General features: G+C 42.9%; 1 protein-coding gene across 1 annotated transcript; it reads left to right on the forward strand.

The window, feature by feature from the left end:
* Positions 1–7,961: 7,961 nt before the first annotated feature.
* Positions 7,962–24,689, forward strand: LOC105889845 (transcriptional enhancer factor TEF-5-like; the record flags this gene model as incomplete). Its single annotated transcript, XM_031565555.1, has 12 exons — positions 7,962–8,079; positions 9,141–9,380; positions 17,790–17,854; positions 18,486–18,548; positions 20,171–20,182; positions 21,235–21,363; positions 22,958–23,001; positions 23,161–23,225; positions 23,329–23,465; positions 23,913–24,086; positions 24,279–24,422; positions 24,576–24,689. Coding segments are annotated over exons 1-12 (1,305 nt in total), but the record flags the coding sequence as incomplete, so codon positions are not given.
* Positions 24,690–24,693: the final 4 nt, after the last annotated feature.

Below are 24,693 nucleotides of genomic sequence, written 5' to 3' on the forward strand. Positions count from 1 at the left end.
ACTTACCTTACAGAGTAATTGTCTGACAGTTACTCATTTTTTCCATGCATTTATTCCCAGTGAAGTCTTTAGCTTGGTCTATGGGACAAGATTTCACATGTTTTCATGAATTTGTATGTGTCACTGAATTTGTCTTCTTTTGAAATACTCAAGAAATAAAATATAAAAGACAAATGGAAACCTAGAGTTAAATAAAACTAGGCTAATGTCAGAAGAACTTCGTTTGAACATATTGAACACATTGACAGTCTACTGTAAAATATAATGTCCAGAAGATGGCGTTGTCTCTCTGATTGAGAAAGTGGCGCAAGGGCAGGTCTTCCTATAGTCTTGACTTGGATTGGCGGTGAGGGAGAAACTTGTATTACAAGTAGAACGTGAAGTGGACACGTAGAGATACTAAAAATAACGACTCTGTTACAGAAACCATATTATGAAAGGAGACATTTAATGGTTTACAGAAACATATATGCAGATGATTTTGGCGCAACCCTTACCTGCAAACCTCGGCGCGAACAAGAGTTCCCTTGTATTGTGTCTACATTGTTTACGGTGTCTATCCGCTGGATTTCAGCTAAGCCTGGGATTTTTTTTCAAATGGTTCGGCCACTTTTTTTTTTAGCAAACTTAAAAAGTTTACTAAACCATGGGTGTCTTCGTAGGCCCCACTCCAAACAACGAGTTGGGGGAGGGGATTCAGAAAAAGTATCTGCCCACAAGTTTACTGACTGACGCTTGCCCATGGCTCCACCTTGCGCATTTTTTGTTCGTTTTTCAGTGCCGTGCGTTGATTTCATACCAAAGCCATACTTTGAATTCCACCCTTACTGTCAAACCAGAACAAATATTTCTTCAAAACAACGCACTGCTGAAGTGAATGCAGAAATCATTGAAGACCTTGCTACAGTCGTCAGAGGTGATATCGGTCAAAGGTACGTGTTTTTATAAGTAATTCATTCCTTTGTTTCTACGGCTTTGTGGGATCGGGCGCAGTTGTATGGAAGTTTTCAAATCTTTGCCATATTTGAGATTTTTCCCTTCTACTTCCTGTGACGGTAACAAAACAAACCTACAAGGATTTTCATGAGTACTTCTACGATAGGAATTTTGTTTATAGATATAATCGTAGAACTTAAACACTACACAACCCACTTTGTGAAACAGCATCTCACTGAGGTTTTCTTGCCTACTCTATCGCCTTGATTTGTAACGTTACATTTTGTCGGACCTTTCCTGCTCATCGAAACTATTCCGTAACAGATCAATTTCCTTTTCAAGGGAAATTCTTCAAACGTCCCAGGCTTCTCAACGAAAGTGTTTTATAAAGTTTTTAAATGTAAACTACCGTTGTTCCCTTTTTGCCATCGATTAAGATGCTGCATCAACTTTGCCTCATTATTTCACCATAGCACCATAGCTCCATACACGTGAGAGGGCTCGGTAGGCATTACTGACTTAGTTTAGACTTAGACATGGTAGCCTACATCATATTATATTTACCTTGGTATCTTTGAGTGTGTCAAGGATTCTTGACATTCTTATGGACTTCTAGTCATCAAGATGGTATTCAGGAATGCCATTCAACAATTCCCTGAAAGTGTTCTTTGCAGAAATCGTGGCTGCCGAGACATTAGCCTAGGCCAACGCATGATCATCGCAAAAGCTGAGGTCCTCTAACTACGGTTAGAAATGTTTGGCTCTGTAATCTATGTTAAAGGGATAGGCCCTATCTGAGGGAATATTAACACGAGATAAATGTTTTGTAGCCTAATCAGTGAAAAGAACTAATCACATGACGTGCATCAATTGTAGACTTATGAGTGAAAAAAAAATCCAGTTGTAAAAAATATCGAAGACTATTTATTTAATTCTTGCATTCTGTGTTGCTATCAAACTGTGTTTTTTACTGAAAAATGTAGCTTTTTCCACCTAATCTAGTGTTAAAATATTGTCAGATGAATGCTTTCAGATATAAAAGTAAAAAAAGAAACATTTTAGTTTCAGAAGCCTGTAGAATCTGCCATCTACAATCAAGTAGCCTTCAGGATACAGAATTTAAAACTGAGTAATTGATTTGTTTTGCTACGTTGTAATATGGGCCTTTCATCAGAAAAAAATGTGTGTGTGTGTGTGTGTGTGTGTGTGTGTGTGTGTGTGTGTGTGTGTGTGTGTGTGTGTGTGTGTGTTTGTATGGGGTATGTAACGCAGTTTGTCTCCATTGCCATTCCTATGACAATCCTCAGTGCACCCAAAGACAACAACTGCTTCTCTGAGACATTTCTCTCTGCCTCTTTCTAAGGATGTGTATCTGAACAGTAAACAGGTTTTTCAAGTAATGCATGTTCTATTACACTCCTAACATTTTTTGTGTCAAGTGATACTACAGCGTTCTACTTTCCTTATTCCAAATGAAAATACAATAACTTCAACTCTTATAATCGCAGTCACCAATTTAAAAGCAATGGAGCATCATTTACAAAATTACAAATTACAAAAATCGTATTAGTTTTGCATTTGGTTAACAGATTGTCGTATTCAATCTACTGATATGATATAAACTATGTTAAGAAGGTATTGTACATTTATTTTAATGCCAAATATGATTTTGTTGATGTTGAGTTCTGACAGTTAAACTGTAGCATCCTGGTATCACCCCAATTACATTTCCATATGTCGTATACACTCAGGAGTCAATTATTATTTTTGCAGTTCCTCTTGAGAATTTTCAGGTGGCAGTGAAAACAGGATTGGCTTAATGGACTTAAGCACATAGTGCTTGATCAGTAGTGGTCTTGTCATATTTGTATGAAACATAACATAGCTTTTGGCGTACACCAATAGCATTCACCATTGGTATTGTGCTGTGCATCTGTCTGCCATGTAGCATTTACTACAACCAACATATGCCCTTGTCTTGTGTCAAACACAGGTATGTCTCTTTTTCCAGACAGAATCAGTCCATCTATTCTGTTTGGGATATGGACGGGCTTATTTCCGTAGACTCCCCTCAGCCTGTGGCACTGTTTTTTCATTTTCTCTTGGGACACGTGTGTGTCTGATTTCCACCACATGCACCTTGTGTACCCAGATTATTAATTTACCATGCTGAACATTTCCATTAGGAACAAATACTTGCAAATCTTTTCATACCAGCATTTTCTTTGTGTGTATTACATAGAACCCTATATGTGGAGTCTGCTTTACTAAGCAAATCCTCTGGCCTGAAATCTGTGGCATGCTTTACCTTTGGCTGCCTTGTGACATTAATCAGATCATAGTTCATGTATTGCTTCATATATCAAACCATTGTGCTACTGGCTTATTCTAAGCTATCCCACACTGTGATTTAAATTTAAAGTCCTTTGGAAGATTAAACTGCTATTCACTGTGGTGTAGTTGTTCCCGCTTAAGTGAAGTGATTGCATTAGTCCTGCACTGCACTAGTGACTGTGAAACATACATAGAGGGAAATGCATATGCCATGTCATATATCATTTTGTTTCTGACCTTTTATTGTTTTTGTAATTAGAGCCAATTTATAAAGCTATTTGCAGTCGTATCGAGAATTCATAACATGCAGAAATGACAAAATCCAAATGATCAGTTGCTGGTTCAGAAATAAGGTGTAAGGTCAGTCAAATAGACAGTCATCGCACTATTCTCTTCAAATGGGCCAATAATCACCCAGTTTAGTAAGACCTGAGTTATTTAAAAGAAACTTGATTTGAAGTATCTCACGGCTGTTGATGAGATATTATATTTCCCACAATTTGTGAACTGTGTTGTGCTGACTGGCCTGTTACTGCTGTTAATCTCTTGGAATTTTCTGCTGAACGATAAGCGAAAACCTTAGCATAAAACAGCCATGAGGAATGGTGGCTTAGACATACTGTTCAGCCTGCAAAACTTTAATCGGCCCACCACAATAACAAAAACCTACTATAGAGGCCACTGCATCTGTGTCCATTTCCTGTGTGTGTAATCATACAGGAAGTGAGAGGAAGTTGTTGGAGAGTAGAGAGATACTGTTTGGACCCTTGTGTCTTGTTAATCATGGGAGAGTATGAGGGGTAGTGAAGAGGCTCCAAGTGTGACTGTCTCTCAAATCCTGTAAAATGTTGGTTTTGAGCACTGGGAGAATGTAGGACATCCAGTCAGGAACAGAGAGATGGACTGAAGTTAAGGTTATGATACGGAGGAGCTCCATGACAAAATGGATAAAGGATGCATTCAAAATCAAATTGTGTATATAGTATGGATATAGTTGTATCATGCAGAAACCAGACTAGCCTCATTGCAGTCAATTAGTTTTATATTTTTTTAACAGGTTGAAGCTCTCAATGGACTATGACGTAAGTGATGTAAATGTGTCATGGTCATCACAACCAGGACAATTCAGTGTGATGCTTTCCCTATGATTGTACAGATTATTTCTTAGCTCTAAACATAATTTAAAAGCTGGGTCGTGCTTAGTCAAAGCATATCACTCTCATGAGTTAATTTCACGAGGCGGGAGAATAGACAGTTGGTTGCACTTCTCACCTTTATGTAAGCCAGTTCTGAGAATTGGCCAAGTTTCTGTGCGCTCGCTGAAGTCAGACTTGTTTTTCTGGTCCTTGGTGGGCGGAGGTGGCAGCAGGTGAGACCAAAGTCATTAGGTTTTATAGCTCCATATGAAAGACCAATATGCAAATAAGACATTGGGACAAGGAGATAAGGAAGCTTTTTGCCTTTTCCTCAGAATTCGTTATGAAAACTGTAAGGTTCTTTTAGGTAATACTGGATACATTAACAGATAAGGAAGATCTTTTTTAAGGATCAACTTTTCCTCAGAAACGATTAAGAAAACATTAATTTAAGTTTATTTGTAACGTTACATTTTTTTAATATTGAATCAATTATGTTACAATGCATGATGTGATATTAATTGGTCATTTTCAACAGACATGTAAAATCCCCCCGGTACAATTGTTAAAAGGTTTATAATCCGTATTATGGTGCAGTTTGCATGTGGTGTGCGTCATTCGGTTTTCTAGAATGTGCCGTCGCTGGTCGCCTGAGTGTTTTCCTCAGGCTAAATTATACTGCAGTAAAACCGGTGTCAGGAGGCCATTCTGGCTTGTTTGGTCCTTTAGCCCATCAGGCTCATCAGACAAGGCAGTCCTGCTCGTCCAGGCCTTAAAATGTCTTCCTTATCTGTAATCTGACCGGAGAGAACAGCTGCTCCTTGAATGTTGGTCCTGTTGTTCTTTGTCAGAGGGCATATGCTTGTGTGTGTGTGCGTGTGTGTGTGTGTGTGTGTGTGTGCGCGCGTGTGTGCGTGTGTTAGGGTTAGGGTGGGGAGTGGGTGTGTATAGTTGAAGGCTTGCTTTCTGCTGACAGGTGTTACTGCTTCTTCGAACACAAAGAAAGAGAGAGAAAAAACTCTAAAAGTGGTCTGCCCTTTGCCTTCCAGCAGCTCATGGTCTGTATTTTGAATAAACCAAGAGTGCAATTTTCCATTCTGTAGGCTAACATATATTACAGATTACTCATATTATACAGCTAAATATACTCACATAAAGTGTTGAGCAATGAAATGACAAAAACTTAAAAGCCTATAATTACTTCAGAAGATCAAAGTTAAGCAGAATTCTTTATGGTACTATGTACAAAAGTCCAGAGGAATTCAAAATATTTGTGCAGTCATATTCATCTACAAATTAAGCTGTGAAAATTCTAGTGTAAAGTAAAAAAAAAAAGTAAAGTGTGTTAAAGTCATGTCTGTAAAGAAAGGCTTTTACGCGTTTAACAAAACTCTTTAACAGAATGAATAAAGTGAAGTGCTTTGTGAGTATCTGCTTATTAGCAAACATTCTGTGTGCCTGACGTTTTGGAGCTTAGCTTTCTCACAGAGGTCAAAAGCTTAACTTTAGGATCCCCCAAACCTTAATCTGTGGATCTGGGCTGGACGTTGCTCACAGATGTGGGTGTGCGGCTGACCTGCAGGTCAGTGTTTACTTCTCACTTAGAGGGTAGCTCAGGCCAATTTGGGCTTGTTCAAACAGGCTCGCACCTTTTGTTGGGTTTTGCTGGGGTTCAATTGTGAACCAAGTCTCTATTCCCCTGCCAGTAGTGTTTAAATGTAATTACTCGGTCTAAGAGGTTAAACAGGTTTTGAAAAGGCTGAATACAGTTTATTCAGTAAAATGCTATTAATAGAGAGGAAATGTCTAATCCGAATACTTTTTATATTGGACCAGAGAAAAAGCGTAATCAGTACATTACAATGCCTTAACTGTCATTGTCATATTATATGGAGACACAGTACATTCAAACACTTAAATTCTTGCCCAAGTAGGAAGACTTATTGCAATGTGGAGAACCCTTCTTTTTCTTTTCCATCTTAAAAGTAGTCTACTTATGATGTGGAAATTCTTAATGCTATAACTCATTCAATTTTATGAAGATTTATTAGCTACTTGACTCCTGGTGCAAACCACTCTATGAGCATTTCAGGCTGTGCTCTGGTAAGCTAATATAAAAACAAGTCATGATTTGGCCCTTCCAGTGACGGCTCTTTATGAAAACAGCTATTCTTTTATTTTTTTCTTCTCAGCCAAAGGGGAAAAATCTGTTAGGAAATTCTAAACTCTCTTTTGGGGAAAGTCGGGGCTGAGGGATAAAATGGAAACGATTTTCATTGTTTGCTCTCTTGCTTTGCGGGCATTGGGCAAAGGCCAGTATCTTTTATGTTCTTCTTGCTCCCTGTCACAACTGTTTAAGGGCTCAGCCATGATTTTTTCTGCTCTCCCTCCCTCCCTCTCTCTCTCTCTCTTTCTCTCTCTCTCCCCCTCTCTCTTTCTCTCCCTCACTCTTTTTCTCTATTTCTCAAGCAACGATGGTTATGAGTTTAGTGTTTCTCTTAGCTTGCGGTACTGGATAGGACCAATGCAGCCAGACATGCTCTTCTCTTCGGGGAGAGATCCTTGAGTTTTCTGGGCCCTTGTGGTCACCTAAATTGGTCAGACAAGCCACACGCCCCCTTCCTCCTCTCATTCACGCCCCTCGTGACTCCTTTAGTCTCCTGTCCTTTTTTGGACAGGGCTGTTCATAAGCTGAGGGCGAGAGATAGAGAGTGAGAGAAGGAGAGAGGGAGAGGGAGGGGGTGCAGGGGTGACACGGGGGAGCTCCCAGGGGATTGGTGGTGGTGGGGGTGGGGGTGTGGTGGCGGTGGGGGTGGGGGTGGGGGTGGGGGGTCGCAGAAGGAGGAGAGGGGAGGTTTGTAGCTCCCCAGCACTGTTGCTTTCTTAATAAGGGCATGTCTGGAATTTCAGACGCGTTCCCCAACACTGTTGATCCATGCTGATGCCTCTCCAGCAAATATGTTTAACGCTCGGCCATAAACTTACACCAACTTTCAGATGGCGATCGGGAGTTTTTTGCCCCGTTCCCTTCAGCCAGTCTTAGTAGGGGCGTGCCTGAGTGAAAGTGTGTAAATAGAGGCAGTGAAAACATTTAGTAAGTCATGTGTTTATATTTTTATCCTCTTCATCTTGAGAGTGAGAGTTCAAAATGCTCCTTTTTTATCTGCACTGCAAAACCAAAAAAAAAAATAGAAATGCCTCTCTGAAAATATCTCAAGTACAGTGTAGGTTTATCAGATGTGCAGCGTTAGAAATGTATTAGACCACATTTACTGAGTAGCACAGTTTAGAGTAGGTAACTGCCACATCTAAGAGCATATTAATAGCTGTTGAGTTAATTTATTTTCTTCTCTTTCTTCTTCTCCTCTTTCTTCCCCTGGTCGTTGAACGTAACACACAATAAATCACGTTGTGGTGAAGTCCTGTGTACTCTAACTCTCAATGGAAGCATGTACTCATTTTCTGTTTGTTCGTTTCCTCAAGAATCAGCAAAAATGTTAACCCCCGAAGCCCTATTTTTCCCCCCGTCTAGCAGGCAGGGTAGAGTTTGAGGACATGGCTCCAGTGCTGCGCAGCCCCTTTAAAAAGATGCTTCGGCAGCAGGAACGCCACAATGGGATGAAATCAAACGACCACAAAAATCTTCTGTGGCCTGGGCTTATTAACGTCCTCTGTAAACTGCATTTCACGATATTTTGGATTTGTTTTACATGTGGCCCCAATCATGGAGGAAACTACAGCAAGGGCTTAAGAATTTGCAATTTCCTCAAGAGGAATAGAGAGCTACTGACAGGTTAGAGTGGGGGAGAGCTGTATTGCATACACTGGTGAAAAAAGATGACTCAGTTGACGAGTAAAATGGAGAGCACTCATGGCCCTGGTATGAGGTGTGGATGTGGTGGTGTGTTGTCATAATTGTAATCCTGTTGCTGAATCTCTCACAAAATACTGAACATCATATCTGTCACATTTATCCCGACTCAAAATCTGTCAAAAAAAAAAAAGTGCTGCGTCATTCTTTGTTGTGGTGCTCCTCTGAGTCTTTTGTTGACCTTCCAGGCTGTCTGTCAGATATTTATGAGTGCCTCATGGTCGGTGCATTTGCCCATGATGGCTTAGCTTAGACGGTTTCCCAATGCCAAAGCTATTTATACCAGCTCATCTCGTGAAAGCTGTAAAGCATTGCCAGCGAATCTGATATCTTACCACCTGAATTGCAGTTGACATCAGGAGTCTTAAAAATGTGGCACCTTGCTTGGCAGGTCTGGCCCTGCTCGTTCCGCCCGTCCAGACGGACTGTTTTTTTTTTTGTTGTTGTTGTTTCCTCGTCTGGTCTCCCCTTACTACAGTTGCATAAGCAGATAGACTGATACGCATCACTTGTGTCAGTGATCCTGGGGCCCAGGTGCTTGGGATTGTTTGTTTATGGCAGCTCCGACCATCTTGAATGATAGTTGATTTCGCCCTTTCATCAGTCTGAATGATTTTAATTAATTTAATTTTAATCTACGCTACTCAGCAGCAATGAGGGAGCCCTTAGCCTCAAGGTTCTCTCTGATAGCCTTAAACAAATATTCTCATGCAAGGCCAGTGGTATTTAATGTAGTATTATCTTCCTTTTCTCTCTTCCTCTCTCTGTGTGCCTGTCTGACTCTCTTTGGTTATCTGTCTCCCCCTGTCTCTCTCTCTCTCTCTCTCTCTCTCTCTCTCTCTCTCTTCCCCTATAGTCCTGAGTGCGGGGCTCTTGGTTGGGCCCAGGGGGAGCCGCCACCATTGCATCCAACGAGTGGAGCGCCAACGGCAGCCCAGAGGAGAGCCGCGATGATGCGGCTGATGGGCTGGAGAAGGCGCTGGACGGGGACGCCGAGGGCGTGTGGAGCCCCGACATCGAGCAGAGCTTCCAGGAGGCGCTCGCCATCTACCCTCCCTGTGGGCGCAGGAAAATCATCCTTTCCGATGAGGGAAAGATGTATGGTGAGTTAGTCGAGCGGACAGAACTGCAAGCGGCTACTTGGCCCAAGCATATAAAAGTGGTCTGCAGTGGTGGTGTATGTTCTATCAATGAAGAAAACGAAATACGTCAACATGCATGCTCCATTCATTGTATTCATTGAGTTTTATCTATCCAGTCTTCATTTTTCAAAACCACAATTTGAAAAATGAATGGATTTATAGTTAGGACAGGTGAGTGTAATTAGGACTGTCGATTATAATTGCTCTCTAATGTTTAGCTTTAAGTGGGAGTGCACTGGTAATAATGATGTTTGCCTCTGGACAGTGACAGTACACTAATGGCAATGATGTATGCCTCCGGACTCAGTAGTGAAAAGCTGTTACTGACTCTCCCAGTGGGGGGTCTCTAAGCAGGCCCTTTTCCCATTATTGGACAGTCACTGCTGTGTCACTGTTAATGATTCAACACCTCTCTGCTAGTTACAGCCTCTTAAAGCCCTGAATGCGAGACATTCAAGTCAACGGTGCAGGGCCAACGGACGGACTGAGTCTTGGATGCCATATTATGGCTGGTGATTTAGTGTCAGTGGTCAATCCGAAGAGGTGGCTCTGCTAAAACCCTATGCTATGCTGTGCTAGAAGCCTTTGCACTGGTTCCCATTGCTCTATGTCCTCTTATCTGCCTCAAAACAGTGATTGTGGCAGCAGAGGTGTGATAGTATGTGTGTTTGTGTCTGTGCGAGAGTTAACGTTCAAGAACTTTGTTGGGGCTGAAGGAGTTGTATTTTGACCCCCCCCCCCCTTGTCTCCAGCTCTAAAAAAGTTATTTGGAAGGCGGCCCAGATTCCGATCATTTTTCCCCACTCGCGAGAGGGGACAGGCATTCCGGAGCAGCTCGGGCCGGGGCCCAGCCGTGGGCCGCGCGCTCTGAGCCGCCGTGACAGGATACATAATCCTGACGCGACAGAAGGGGAAGGTTTGTTTCAGCGGCCAAGCATTTTCTCCTTTTGTGGTAGTGCTGGCTGACGAGGCCGCCCTCTCCTCTCCGCTGGTCTCCCTCCTCCCCCTCCCTCCCAATGTCTCCTAGTGAGACTATCCCCTTTCAGCGCCCATCACACCCGCCACTGCCGCGCGTCTCTCTCTGTCTATCTCCCTCTCTCTACCTCCCTCTCTCTCTATTCCTCTCTGTCTATCTCTCTCTCTCTCTCTACCCCCCCCCCCCCCCCCCCCTCTGTCTCTCTCTATCTTTCTGCCTGGCCCTGTCAGCCTGACCTCAGCCCCAGCTGAGTGGTGTGTGCCACCCCCCGGCCCCCTATGATGTAAGGATCCAAATCGGGCCCCTGCGTCTCCCAACAAGCTCAGTGTGCTCAAGTTCAGATGGCTCACTCAGGGCATGCTAGGGCCCAGACGGGGGAACCGTAGCAGCAGCATCTGGAGGAAACATGTGAAGCGTAATAAACCCACTGGAGTTTTATTCTTTTATTTGTCATGTTATTGTCTGTGCCAGATCAGTGCTCCCAAATCTCCTCTGTCGACACTCCAGAGATGAACTGCTGGGAATGTCACAACTCTGCACAGAGACATTAGGCAAAGTCTATTCTCAGTGCTATTGAAACCAAATGGAAAAGTAAATACAATGTTTCCATGTTTCCATCAACATATTTCATTCAGATATTGCATGAAATGCATTAGCCTATAGGCCTGTTATTGACAGTAGTCCTTAACACTTATTCAGGTGACCAACCCACCTCCTGGACACCCCACTGAACACAGACTCGCTAAAGTGCTAACAGCCCTGTTAGCGAACCGTCACATTCCTCTTCTAACACACAGCCAGAATTGGCCTGAAATTGCAAACGTCTGAGATTCTCACCAGCAGTATCCCTAATGGCCTTTACACTGTGTGTGTGTGTGTGTGTGTGTGTGTGTGTGTGTGTGTGTGTGTGTGTGTGTGTGTGTGTGTGTGTCTGAGTGCTGTGGTTGTCCTCGTTCTCTGTGTTATTGTGCTTAGCCGGGCGTTGCTGATATCTTTAAACATGTGACAGAGCGTGTGAGTAGACAGAGTATCCTAAGCCCAGGCTGAAGCTGAGTGAAGCTGAGTGAATGGTTTCATGTATGAGTGTAGGCTTGTGCTGTTCCTGTTGTTGTGCTCAGGAGAGAGCGCTGCGCTCGGGCCCGTCCCTCATGGTCGTAATGAACGCAGATCTCCTGCTGAGTCGGATAATGGGAAGCAGAAGATGTAATTGAGTCACCCCCCAAATTTGCGTGAAAGTTCATTTAACGACTCCGTTCCCAGGTCTCACCCAGCAGCCCGCTCGCGCTAATGAGAGTTGTATACCGTCCTTCACCTGTGATGTGCTGCCAGGTTGTTTTGTTTAGGAATACCTTGACAAGTACCATTTTGTTTTGTTTTCAGTCGATTTATGGCAAATCTAAAGAGGCAGGGAGCATTTTATTTTGGTCAGCCTTGCTTTGCCCATGTCCTCTCCATCTGACTCCTCTATTTCGAGTCGGGTGGCTTGGCCCGCTCACAAACAGAAATGAGAATAGGCTCTGGTATGAAGGTATGACATCACCCTCAGCTGCACGGCTCTTACCAGAAGCGCTGCTCGCTCACTCACCGAGGGCTTCTCCCTAGAGAGATCTGGGACATTACTCTCTCTCTCTCTCTCTCTCTCTCTCTCTCTCTCTCTCCCTCTCTCTCTCTCCCTCTCTCTCTCTCCCCCCCTCTCTCTCCCTGTCTGTTTGTCTGTATATGTGTCTGTTTTAAGCTGCTGTAGATACACACAGTGCTGGGTCTGGGAAGTCCGTGACTCAGAATCTTAAGAGCTTGCGCAAAGGTAGCCTGGGAGAGTTTAGACCATGCTTTAGTCAAAGGAGTTGCAATTTGACCTCTTTGGCTCTAAAAGGTCAAGCGTAGGTAATGGCCACATCTCCCCTATTCCTCTCTGTGTTCTCTCTCTGTTCTCTCTCTTTTTTCTCTCTCTCTACTAGTCAGCCTCAAATCAATGCAACCCCTAAAACACGCAGGAAAAACAAGACTCAACATGTTTAAGCAGCATGTTTAACCCACATTGATTGGGTCTTTCAGGCGTGGAGAGATGGAGCGTGGTGAGAAATGGATGACTATTCACGTGTAAACAAACACTCACCTTCACACATATGAACACACACAAACACACATGAACACACACACACACACACACACACACACACACACACACACAAACTCAGGTTTTAGCCTTTGTCTGCATACACACATACACATAAACAAAAACACTTGTTGTACGTTATATGGACATAGATGAGAAAGCTTGTGTTTACAACTTTAAAAAGAAGGTTTTGATTTGTTCCTCCCTACAGCTTTGTTCTTATCAGCCATCTTTAGCAGTGCCTGTTGGTACTGTCTGACTGGATAAGCGTGTTTTTTTTTGGGAAAGGAGAGTGGGGTTGTGAAATCTCTTCACTCCCTCCTTAGCTTGCTTTCTGTCTGTAAATCAATAAATCCGTCTTCCTGGATGTTTGTTTTAGAACTCGCGCGCAAGGAAAGGTGTGGGGGGTACAAAGGTTTTAAAGTATGGCTGCACTTCATAGTTCCCTTGTGTAAGAGGAGCCTGATGATTAGACTACATGTTCAGTCAGAACTGAAAATAAGTAGTTTCGTTATCCATGATAGCTTTGATCATGTAAACATTTTCACTTTTTACTGGTTGTATTGAGTGCCAACAGCAGGCTGCTGTGATGTTGTTTCATGAAGTCGGGATAGTTTGAATCTCTGCCACAGAGCCTGCTTTTGTTTGGCTATTTGCTTTCTGCTCATATACTGTATCAGCCATAATAGGAAGCCCCTGGGGCGGTCGTCCCCTTCTTTAGGATGTGGGTGGCGAAGCTGTTAAAGTGCAGGTGTCTCTCTCTCTCTCTCTCTCTAACAGAAATACACAAAGCGGTCTGGAGATTTGGTTTGAATTTCGGCATTTCCATTAAGTAAGCAGCTGCTAATCCAGACCATTTTTAGCACTGACGTGAACATATTGATGTAAAACTCAGATGACTGTCCTCAAGAAACCTCTTTTATTAGCCTGGGAGCGATTTCTAAGGGGGGGGGGGGTCTGTTTTGGCATCAGAGAACTAGACAATATCCATCCTTTAATCCTTTAAAGTATTTATGGTAGTAAAAAAGATTTATGGGGGAGCGTTCTTGCCACCTCAGTCAGCTTTAGAGGTACTACTGGCTCTTTGCACATCTACAAATACCTATATTGGCCTCCAGTGACTTGTCTCAAGTCTTTCTGTTCAGTTCTATTTCCAGGCCTCGGTGAGAAGTGTGTCTTCCGTTTTGGAGGAGGCAGAGCCGAGGCAGGGCCCAGTAGGAACAGTTAAGGGAAGCACTTTCTACTGGACGTGTTTCAGAGCAAGCGGGACATGGTGATTGAATTTTATTCCTTTCCTCTTTCTCCTGGCTTCTGCATGAAAGAGCCCTGGATGCAAATCAGCACTTTCCCTTGGCAGAGGCTCAGTCGGGTCCACTCTTGCTCCAGACCCTGATACGGCGTGGGTTTAATCAAGGGCTGGGAGTCAGCACTGTGTCTGCCATGCATTGGGATGAAAATGATTAAAACATTTAAAATAAAAAAATCAGACTTGATTTCTTTGAAGGGTGTCTATGGAGCTTTTTCTGGCAACGAGGTTTTGAGCACGGTTAAGTGAGGCACAGATTGATTTACTGTCTGTGATGATAGGAGCTCCCTCAAGGGGTAAAGTTCGGAGAGAGAGAGAGAGAGAGAGAGAGAGAAAGAGAGAGAGAGAGGGAGAGAGAGAGGGATAGGGACAGCTGTTTGTCTTCCTGTTCTGTGTGACTGATGTGTCGGGCTCCTTGACAGACCCCTTCCACCCTCCCTATATCGTTCACAGCTTTAGCGCACAATGGGGCTGCCCTGTGTTGGCCATTTGCTACTGAAACGGCACCAGCTGGCGTTTGCCCCTCATGGCACTGTGACACAAGTCAATGAATGGGATACAAAGAAAATAGTCTTAAAATGATCGGAATTATTTCAAATAATCTTAAATCATTCAGATATTTTCTTCTTATCATTTTTGTTGATATATCATTCACAAGCTCAGACCAACTTTCAACTGGAAAAGGTTAAGTTAGATCATTGATAAAATACACACTTAAAAGTAGTTTAGGATTTAAAACTCAGAATTGACATCTTTGTTCTTTGATGTTCAAGTTCTCGTGCTGTGATGGTGTTTATGAGAAGGTTGTTATTGGGTGGGTACGTGGAGTTTAAGGAGTAGCCTTTCACCTACCATTTAGTCATGGAAAACTCCATGAAACACAAAGCACTCTTCAAGCGCCACCAATCTCTGGCTGTGTGATTATTGTTGCTTTATGTTGGGTTTTGTATAGTTCTCATTTATTTCATCACAAACCCAAACCATGTCAGAATTAATTATCAAGAAATGCTTTTCCACTCTCACTATTCAGCTTTTTACATCTCTTTTCTTAACACATCTCTTGTCCTGTTGTCCTGTTGTCCTATTGTCTCGCAGGACCATGATACTACAAAGCCTTTGTGAGAGTACACGGTTTGTTTCCGCTTTTCTTGTCCACGCTGTGCACTGCGTAGCACCCCCTATCTTTATCACATTCTCCCCCGGAGACGTTAATGGGGTTTGCGGCTCTCTTGCCTCTCAAAGGCTACTGTGTGCAAGGTGCCCCTGAAGAAGCCTGGCGGGGACTTCAGAGGCGGCACAGACACTGGACCGGCGCCAGCAGAACTCGAACGAGTCGCCCCGCGGATCACTTTCTGTCCTGTGTGTCTTGGAGCCGCTTCAAAGATTCAAAGGGTCCTTCTCATTCAGCCTATCCCCACAGGGAGTTTAGGGTGGAGAGGTCGAGTGGGGTTGCTTTTATTCAGACCCCCAGGCTTAGAGAAAGATCTCTGTGTGTGTATTGCAGGTGCTTCGTCACTTACTTATGGAATTACTTACCGGGCTTCTTTTTTTTTTCTTTCTTTCTTTTTTTCCTTTCTTCCTTCCTTTCTGTCTTTCAATTCCTACCTACTTTTTTCTTTCTTATCAACCTACATGCATACCTTCTCACGACTTACTACCCACTTTTATATGATTTACTTAATATCTAACCTCTCACTTCTTCCATATTTACTACCTATCTACTCACTACTTGCTGTGCTGATAGTTATGTCCACCTGTCATAACTGGGAGCCTGTTACTTCTATCTGCTGCTCATCTCATCAGATTTCCATCTTCCAGTCTCTGGTCTGCTGATTTCTCTGGGCTGGCCATCTCATTACATAACTGTGATTTAGAGACATGTGGGTGCCAGTGATTAGGTCAATTACCCCATGTGTTTTCTCTCAAGCAACTTAGTGTGTCATGAAGGTCATGCAGTGTCATGAAGGCCTGTGTTTTATCGCTACTCAAGCACCCCTGGGGAATTGAACCCTTGACCTTGGCAGTGCCCGACTCCACCAGATGAGATGGAGCAGGGCAGTGTTTTCAGTCTTCAGTGCTGCTGTTGATGTAATTGAGGGTGTGCCCGTTCGGTGGTGGTAGGCAGCGGGGAGGCGGAAGGCCTCTTCATTGTCAGACCGTGAAGTTGGTTAGCATGGAGGTGATGGACTTACTTGGAATGAGTGGAGCGTGGGGGTTACAGAATCGGGCGTGGCAGGGGTCAAGGAAAGAACAGCAAGATGGCCCTGTTAGCATTTTCTAGGCGCATGAAGTAAACTGGTGTTAGCCACAGGTGTCAAAACAGACCCTTATCAAAAATGTAATATATTGTGGCCTTGTAAAGGAAGCTATGTAGTTTAATTATATTAAAAAAATCCACTGGACTTTCTGTCACTTGTTTGAAAGCAAGTATTATGTCACCACACATACACTATTACAATACCCAACACATAAAAAGTAAAGTTCAAGTGAACCAAAAAACAGTTGCACATTTCCCCTCTGCATGAGGTTTACATCCGTTTGGTGTAGAATCCAAATGGTATGGAATGCATTCATCTTCAAGTCCCCCACACCTGCTGCTTTGCAGGAGGAATAACTAGAGTTGAGTCCTGTGGACTAGTCAAGCAGGGGGGTCTCTATGCTCTTAGCGAAACTTTCCAGTGTTTTGATTTCCACTGTGCTCAACACCTTAAGTGTCCCAGGAACACTGAGCTGAAAGGAGCTGAGAGGAGTCGGCCAAAGCCCTTAGCCCTTAGCTTGCCTTGCCACATTGTAAAAGCCCTGATTCGCACAACCTTTTTATTGTTGGACACGCGGGAGTGGCCTACCAGAGGTCTGTTGAGGATCAGAGGGTTTGGGGTGGGGGTGGGGCTGGGGCTGGGGCTGGGGGTGGCGGTGGTGGTGAGGAGAGAGAATGAGACTGGCCATTTGGCTGTCAGTGTGCGTGGGGGTGTGGACAAGATTCACGACCACAACTTCACAGCTGTTTCCAAGGTCAGTCACGAAGAGAGAGCTCCCCGTGCGTGTCAGCGTCAACTTCCAGCTGCCTTTTCCCTCCATCTCTCCCATCTTGTTCCTCTCTCTCGCAGCAGCAGCACAAACATGCACCTTTTTACATCGCGAGGCTGAGCGTCTTTCATAAATGTTCACAGCCAAGTGGTTGTAACAGTGAAGCAAAATGTTTGGCACCGGTCACTCAGACACCCAGACGTGGTCGGTGGTAATGGGAGTGTGCTCCTGTCTTTCGTCATGGTTTTTAGAGTCACCACCCGTATCACCTGACCTATCTGTTACACAGATTTGCCACAGCCTTGATCTTTCAATAGTCTATAAATAGCCAGATGAGGGCTTGGCCCACCCTCCTCCTCCTCAGCCCAGTTTGATGCAATAACGTGGCCGTCCAAAACATATTTTATGAGTCTGTAGAGCTGCTCGGAGCAGTCAATTGATATTTAAGAAAGGTTATGATGGGTGTAGCAGTGTTGTACGAATTCTGCAAATGTGCATCAACAGGAACCTTGTCATGCCAATCATTTTTGACTAGTAAATACCATTTAGTGGCAGGAAGGGGGGGGGGGGTTCATGTGAATTCAATCATATGTAACTGGAAAACCCCCAACATCCCAGATCACTGCTATATGCATGCTTAGTCATTGGAAAGGACCCATCTTTTTTTTCTTTCCACGATGACATACTACAGAGTAACACACACAATCTCCCAAACACAGAGTGCAGTGTGATTGGTCAGTGATGAATTATCTGCTCAGATATGCATTTTCTCTACTTTTTCAGTCAAACAACCTTACATTTATTCTGCCTTTACAATGGAGGTAAATACTAAGGAGGCTTTGGAAGACGTCCCTCTATACTTTAGTTTTGTGTCTAGCGCCATCGTCTGGTCTTAACCTTAAAGTACATGTGGCTCACCTCTGCTCTCCCTTTTATGTTTTGCAGGTCGCAATGAGCTGATAGCAAGATACATTAAACTGCGTACTGGAAAGACACGTACAAGGAAGCAGGTGAGCTTGATTACTAATCAGCAGGCTAACTTATGGCTGACTTAAGAAAGATATTGCACAGCATAAAGCGTAATTACTCCTCATTAAACAAATGTGTCTTCACTTCACAAATAATGAATCAGGTATGGTGTGTGGGAAGTCTTAAATGAAAGTTAATATTAAGAACTATGTGTGTTACAACATCAGGCATAATAATCACAGTTATCCTTGTTAAAGTGACTATTACCAAAATCTATTGTCTCAGAGGCTTATGTTGAGTCAGCATGCATGCATGTAAATATGTCTAGGCTTCACTATGTCCATGCAGTAGATTAAAAGAGTTATGTTGACACTGAGGTTTGCTATGAAGATGAGCATTTCAAATGAACGATGAATGGTTTTTTTTCGGCTCAACATCTATCACCCTGTCTTACGCACCTCAGGTGTCTAGTCACATACAGGTGTTAGCAAGGAAGAAAGTACGGGAGTACCAAGCTGGCATAAAGGTAGGGCTCACCTGCCACCTAGTGGCAAGGGCTTGAAGGGGCTTCTCTTTCCTCCTTGGTTACTACTCCTCCTGTTCCTTTCTCTCTCTCTCTTTTCTCTTCTTTTCCTTTTGCTGCCCTCTCCTCCTCCACTCCTTCCTCTGCAGGTCTCTAGCCATTTGCAGGTTCTTGCGCGGAGAAAGTCACGCGAGATTCAGTCAAAGCTGAAGGTATGCGCTTGTCGGCAGGCTAACGGAAGGCTTCCAGTTGCTTGTGTCTGGGCTAACTGAGCTTGACTGCAGCAGGCTTAACAGAAGAGAAAAGCAGGCAGTTGAATGTGTGGACGTAACTGTAAACGCTGACTTTTAACACATGCTTACACTTCACTGCTGAGATGGTTCATGTTAAGGCTGGTAAAACACTTAAGAGGATGTGGCATTGTTAGGCAAAGACCAATGCAAAATGATACATTGACTGGACTTAAATAAGGATCATATACTGCACTTGGCCCTAATGGCAAAGCTGTGAATAGCTATCAAAGCAACCTAGAAATGCATAGAGCTTTGCAGTAGATTGCGAAGACGTCGACTTAACCAGTGGCTGCCTCAATCGCTTTGGCATGCATGTAATGCCTTATGACGCCGTTGTCTAACCCCTAGGCTGCGTATGAGTGTGTGTTTGTGTGTGTGTGTTCATGCTAGAGCTTGTGTATGTGTGTGTGTGTTTGTGCCCATACCTTTGAGTTCATTCCTGTGAGTCACCTATCTGTGCTGCTGCCAGCTGGCTGGCTGGCCGTTCTGTGCTTCGCCACACATTCAAACCCTCCTTCTAACTCCTCTAATCTCACTACAGTCCTACACATCCTCCCTTTACCTTTCTTATGGACCCCACACTCTCTTTCCTCCATTGTTTTTTGAATTTACATCAGATTTGATCTACCTATGTGATCTGTTCGCTGAGGCCCCTGTGGTCATTATGAACTGTATTACTCAATATCACAACACTCTACAGTTTATATGCTGTGTTTCTGAGCATCGACTTGTTATTAGAGATCAGCCGGAACCCCTGTGTTGGTTATATCACATTACACGACACGGGTTCTTTTTCATTTCTGCTTATTTCACTGTTCTAGATTTCAGTTTTCTTGCACACTCACATGATGACTAAATAGCCTATGAGACATTTTGATAATGAATACTCATGCATTACTGTTAACTGATCCTTTAGATAAGCAGGTAACCAAGTGAAATGAAATATGTCTGTATTTTGTCCTTAAATCACCAGAGTATCAATGCAATGGGAGTACACCATAATAATTAATTTAATTATGATTAATTCTTATTTAATTAAAAACAGTTTTTTTCCCCTTATTGTTATTATCATTCGCAACGTGATGTGCATGAATCTGAATGTCAGCAAAGCACACATGTAGCATACAATGAATCCAAATTAAAAGAATGTGTAATGCTTCGTACATAGCTGGGGTCCTGGTGGTCTCATCTGATATACTTGACAGCATTATAGCTATCTGATCAGTATGATAACTGATTCAGTAACAAAACTCTTTTGACTCGAGCCAGAGTTGTAATATTGAATGTATAACATAGATAACACACACATACAACATAGATAACACACACATACAAAGCGTGTATTGCAAGGCTTTCCTTCAGCACAGTGCTTCATTACACAGATTTGCAAATATCTAAGAATTCAACTATCGATACAGTCATTGTTATCATTCCCCATTTGTCATACACTTCCAAGACTAGAAAAAGAAAAAGCACAATTTCCTATTACCAGACTAGCTATTTATGCATCACAATAATGTTTTTTGTTTCCTTTAATTTAGGCAATGAACTTGGTAAGTGGCGTTGCTTTGAATAGCTTTGACTGTGTTGCTGCAGTATGACCACTGCAAAAAATGTGCTGTTCCTGCTTGTGTAGGAATAATGAGAGTTTTTGGCTTGGCTTCTGCTTCTGTCTTGTGTCCGTAGCATTCCTAATAGGGGACTCTTACTGTGCCACACCTGCGAAAAAACTGCAACCAGTTTGGTGACTTATGAGCTGTTCCGAGGAGAACAGGAGGGTGTGGTAGTTTCAGAAGTCGTCACGTCCATCTTGCTTAACATAAGCCTCAGTACTGACTGAGATAGTGTTGGACTAGAGGGAGGCCTCTAGGGCATGGGAACCCATTGGACGGGTGGAATATTTAAGGGCTTCTGTAGCAACAGACTATATATATATATATATATATATATATATATATATATAAACATTGCCAGCTTTGAAAAAAAAAGTATGCTACAAAAAATAAATTCTACTTGTTCACTCATTTTAAAGAGTGTTGTCTTGATATGAAACCATCTCAGCATGTGAAGGGGGTATTTGTAAAGGTACTTATGTTATCCATCTAGATTTTTATCACATAGACGCTACACTGGCTTAGACACGACACAAATAGGACGATAGCTTATGATAGTGTTGGATACATATAAGTACTGCATTGTTATAAGTCTCTGGTGCTGGTTAAATCCTATTAAAGAATTACGTAGAATGCTTTGGCTGTGACCTGTTTTCACTATAAACTTGACAAAATGTCCTGAAAGGCTTCTACTTCTGCAGACACGCTCAATGGCTTTTCTGTCCCTTTTTCTCACTCCCTTCCCATCTGGTGCATATTACATTTACCACTATTTCAATATAACCATGACATTCCACCTCTTTGCATATTGTATTTGCAAGGTCTTAACATGAATTGGTGCTTGTCACAAATAACACGAAAAGCATGTTGTCTTCCACTTTCTTTTTAATAAAAGATTAAAGTACATACATTGAAACTTTTAAAGAGTACATCAATGTACTACTGGGAGTTCTTGGAAGCCTTGACCTTTCTTCCTCTTCCCTCTCCCTCAGGATCAAGCTTCCAAAGACAAGGCCCTGCAAAGCATGGCTGCTCTGTCCTCGGCTCAGATCGTCTCGGCGAGTGTGATGAAGAGCCAGCTGAGCCACATGTCCCAGCCCACTTACGCCCATCCTCCCCGGGTAAGGCTGAAGGCAGACACACACCATCGTTATTATACGACTCAATGCCAGTCTCAGTGCCAGAGCTTTTGATTAGTTCAAGTTTTAGTGTGCTGACATACAGTGCCTTCCAGAATTATTGGCACCATTATGTAATATGAGTGAAAAAAGCTGATGAAAATTCTGTTTTATCAAATGTTACCTTTACTTAAATATATAGATAAAAAAGAGTCTTCTTTTGTAATGTCTTATAAGAACACAGACCATTTTTGACCATTCTTTAAAGCATCTCCTGAGTCCTTGGTCTTGTCTTGTGCGTCCTCCGCTTGAGCTCAACCCACAGGTTTTTAATTGGGTATAGGTCAGAGGAGTGGTATGGCCATGGCAAAAGCTTGATTTTGTGATAATTTACCCAATTTTAGTCAATTTTGATGTGTGCTTTGGATTGTTGTCCTGCTGGAAGATCCAACCACGACCAAGTTTTAGCTTCTTGACAGAGGCAGGCAGATTTAGATTTAAATCACCTGGTATTTCCTGGAATCCATAATGCCATGTATGTGAACTATACTGACAGGGCCTTTGGAACAGAAACAGCATCACAGATCCTCCACCATATTTATCGCTTGGTATTAGGTGCTTTTCTCTGTAGCCATCTTTATTTCAATGCCAAACCCACCTCGAGCTTGCATGTGTGGAAAAGCTAGGAACGGCTTCTTTTTGGCACACCTTCAAAACAGTTTGTTGGCATGGAGGTGACATCTTCTGGTGGATTTGGAGACATGGTAACACCAAGATGCTACCAAACTCTGCAGCTGTTGTCTCTGGCTACTTTTTTAACTTCGGTGGCCGTCCTCCTCACCATGGCTGCTGACAAAACAGCCCTGTGTCCTTTTCCAGGCTGGTTCATGATAGTTTTGAATTTCTTCAAATGAATGATTGCTCTAACTGTTGATATGGCATTTTGGCATTTTAAGTCGAGCAGCTATGTATCCGTTAGCTGACTTATGCAGGTCAACCGATTTTTCCTTATTGTAATGGAATGCTCTTGAAGCTTTCCCATGGGGAAGCTAAGGGATTTGGGCCCTGTGTCACCTCATTTTTATACCCCAGTCTAACAGGAAATCATTGCTGACTGCATAAAAGTTCCTAAACACTTACAAATTGTTAAATATAATTTATATTTCCTTAATTGAGATTCCTTTGGGTGCCAATAATTGTGACATGTGATTTTGTTTTTGAAATGTATTTAGCTCTATTATTAGGCTAAACATACCTCAAAGGTTGTTTTTATTTGAAATATAATATTATAATCTAATAATAATATTATATAATATATAAGCCTTTTCAATCACCTTTAGCAAGAGTGCCCATAATTCTGGAGGGCACTGTATGTTGATAGTGATGAATACAAATATATTTATGGTTTGTAGAGGAATGTACAAGAATTTTACATGGAATGTACAGGTGGGGTTCAGATGAGGACTTGAGGCTGAGTTGCTCTCCCTGATGCCTGCCATGTGCCCATTGAACTATCAGTAGTAATAGTTTGTGAATGGTCCTTATTGAAAGGCATCTGACTGTAATCTATAATATGCATTTGTGTTCTCACCCCCAGTTTTGGCCCGGCCCCATCCCAGGACAACCTGGGCCCTCTCAGGAGTAAGTGTTTCGCTAACCCCCTCACAAAAAATATCTGCCAAACATCTGATGGCCAAGATATCACAATATTGTCTGTCCGGTACTGTCACAATATGTGTCCATATGTTCAATGCCACTGTTCCCTACCTGAAAAATCAACATTTATTTTCTCTGTTGCAGCATCAAACCATTCGTACAAAGCCCGTACCCCAGCCTACCACCCCCAGTGCCCACACCCATAACTAGTGAGTGTTTGATGCTGGGATTTTGGTTGGGTCAACAGCATGCACATTTTAGTTCATCCAAAAAAAGACAGCCATATTGATTATTTGTCTCCATTGTTTTCAGGTTACGAGCCTTTGCCCACCCCACTCCCTCCGGCAGCGACAGCAGTACCAGTGTGGCAGGACCGGACCATCGCCTCATCTAAACTGCGTATGCTTGAATACTCTGCCTTCATGGAGGTGCAGAGAGACCCTGACACAGTAAGCTGATACAGTAATCTACGTCATCATTAAAGTGAATCTATTATGCTCCTTTTCAATGTTCGTCATTTTATTTTTGGGGGTCAGCCAGAGTAGATTTACATGAGCCCAGTGTGCTCTGATTGGTCAGCTAAGTGGGCGATAAGGATTGTGTTACAAGATTGCGTCATCTTGTATCAAAGGAAAAGGGCTGGAATTCCAATAAGGCATTCCAACAAGTTGGCCTTCACTCATACGGTATTACTGATGACCTCTAGATATTTTTAGTAGCCCAAGCTTATCTGATATAATGATGACTTTCCTCTTAAAAGTTTGGCACACTCAAGTTTGAATGTCTCCTTGTGATCTCAGTCAACTTCAGTGAAAAATCTCTTCACCATTCACTCACTGGTCAGATTATCAGATGTCCTGCTGCACCAACTAAGTGTTCCTCTCTGTCCTCCACAGTACAGCAAACACCTTTTTGTCCACATTGGGCAGACGAACCCCTCTTACAGTGACCCTCTCCTGGAGGCAGTGGACATTCGGCAGATATATGACAAGTTCCCCGAGAAGAAAGGAGGGCTGAAGGAGCTTTACGAGAAAGGACCACAGAACTCCTTCTTCCTTGTTAAGTTTTGGGTAAGTGGCAGTGCCATCGCCTCTCTGCTGCCCCCCTCAGGCATGGATGTACTTTGACATAGAACTTGCAGAAACATGACCTAGTTCAATCTCTCTGATACATTAAACATTTAAAGAGGGTCGTTGCACTCAGTGCTGTTGTCTCCTAATGGCAAAAGAGTTGCCTGACTGGTTTACATTTGCCTCTTTCAGGCCGACCTTAACAGCAGTGGAATCCAGGATGGTCCCGGCTCCTTCTACGGTGTCAGCAGTCAGTACAGTAGCTCAGAGAACATGACTATCACAGTCTCCACAAAGGTCTGCTCCTTTGGCAAACAAGTGGTGGAAAAAGTTGAGGTAAGTACAAGGGGATTTCATTTCATCTGTGCCCAAATTACATTGTATTTAAAGGTGTAGTCAGTATATTTTGTTAGGTAAAAAAATATTTGACAACAGTCAATACGTACAGTTTTCATATTTGACCACGTTTCATTGCCATTGTCCCATCAGACAGAGTATGCTCGTATGGAGGGTGGCAGGTATCTGTACCGGATCCACCGCTCGCCCATGTGTGAGTACATGATCAACTTCATCCATAAGCTGAGACACCTGCCTGAGAAGTACATGA

The sequence above is a fragment of the Clupea harengus genome, chromosome 4 (assembly GCF_900700415.2).
Source record: "Clupea harengus chromosome 4, Ch_v2.0.2, whole genome shotgun sequence".
Lineage (NCBI taxonomy): Eukaryota > Metazoa > Chordata > Actinopteri > Clupeiformes > Clupeidae > Clupea > Clupea harengus.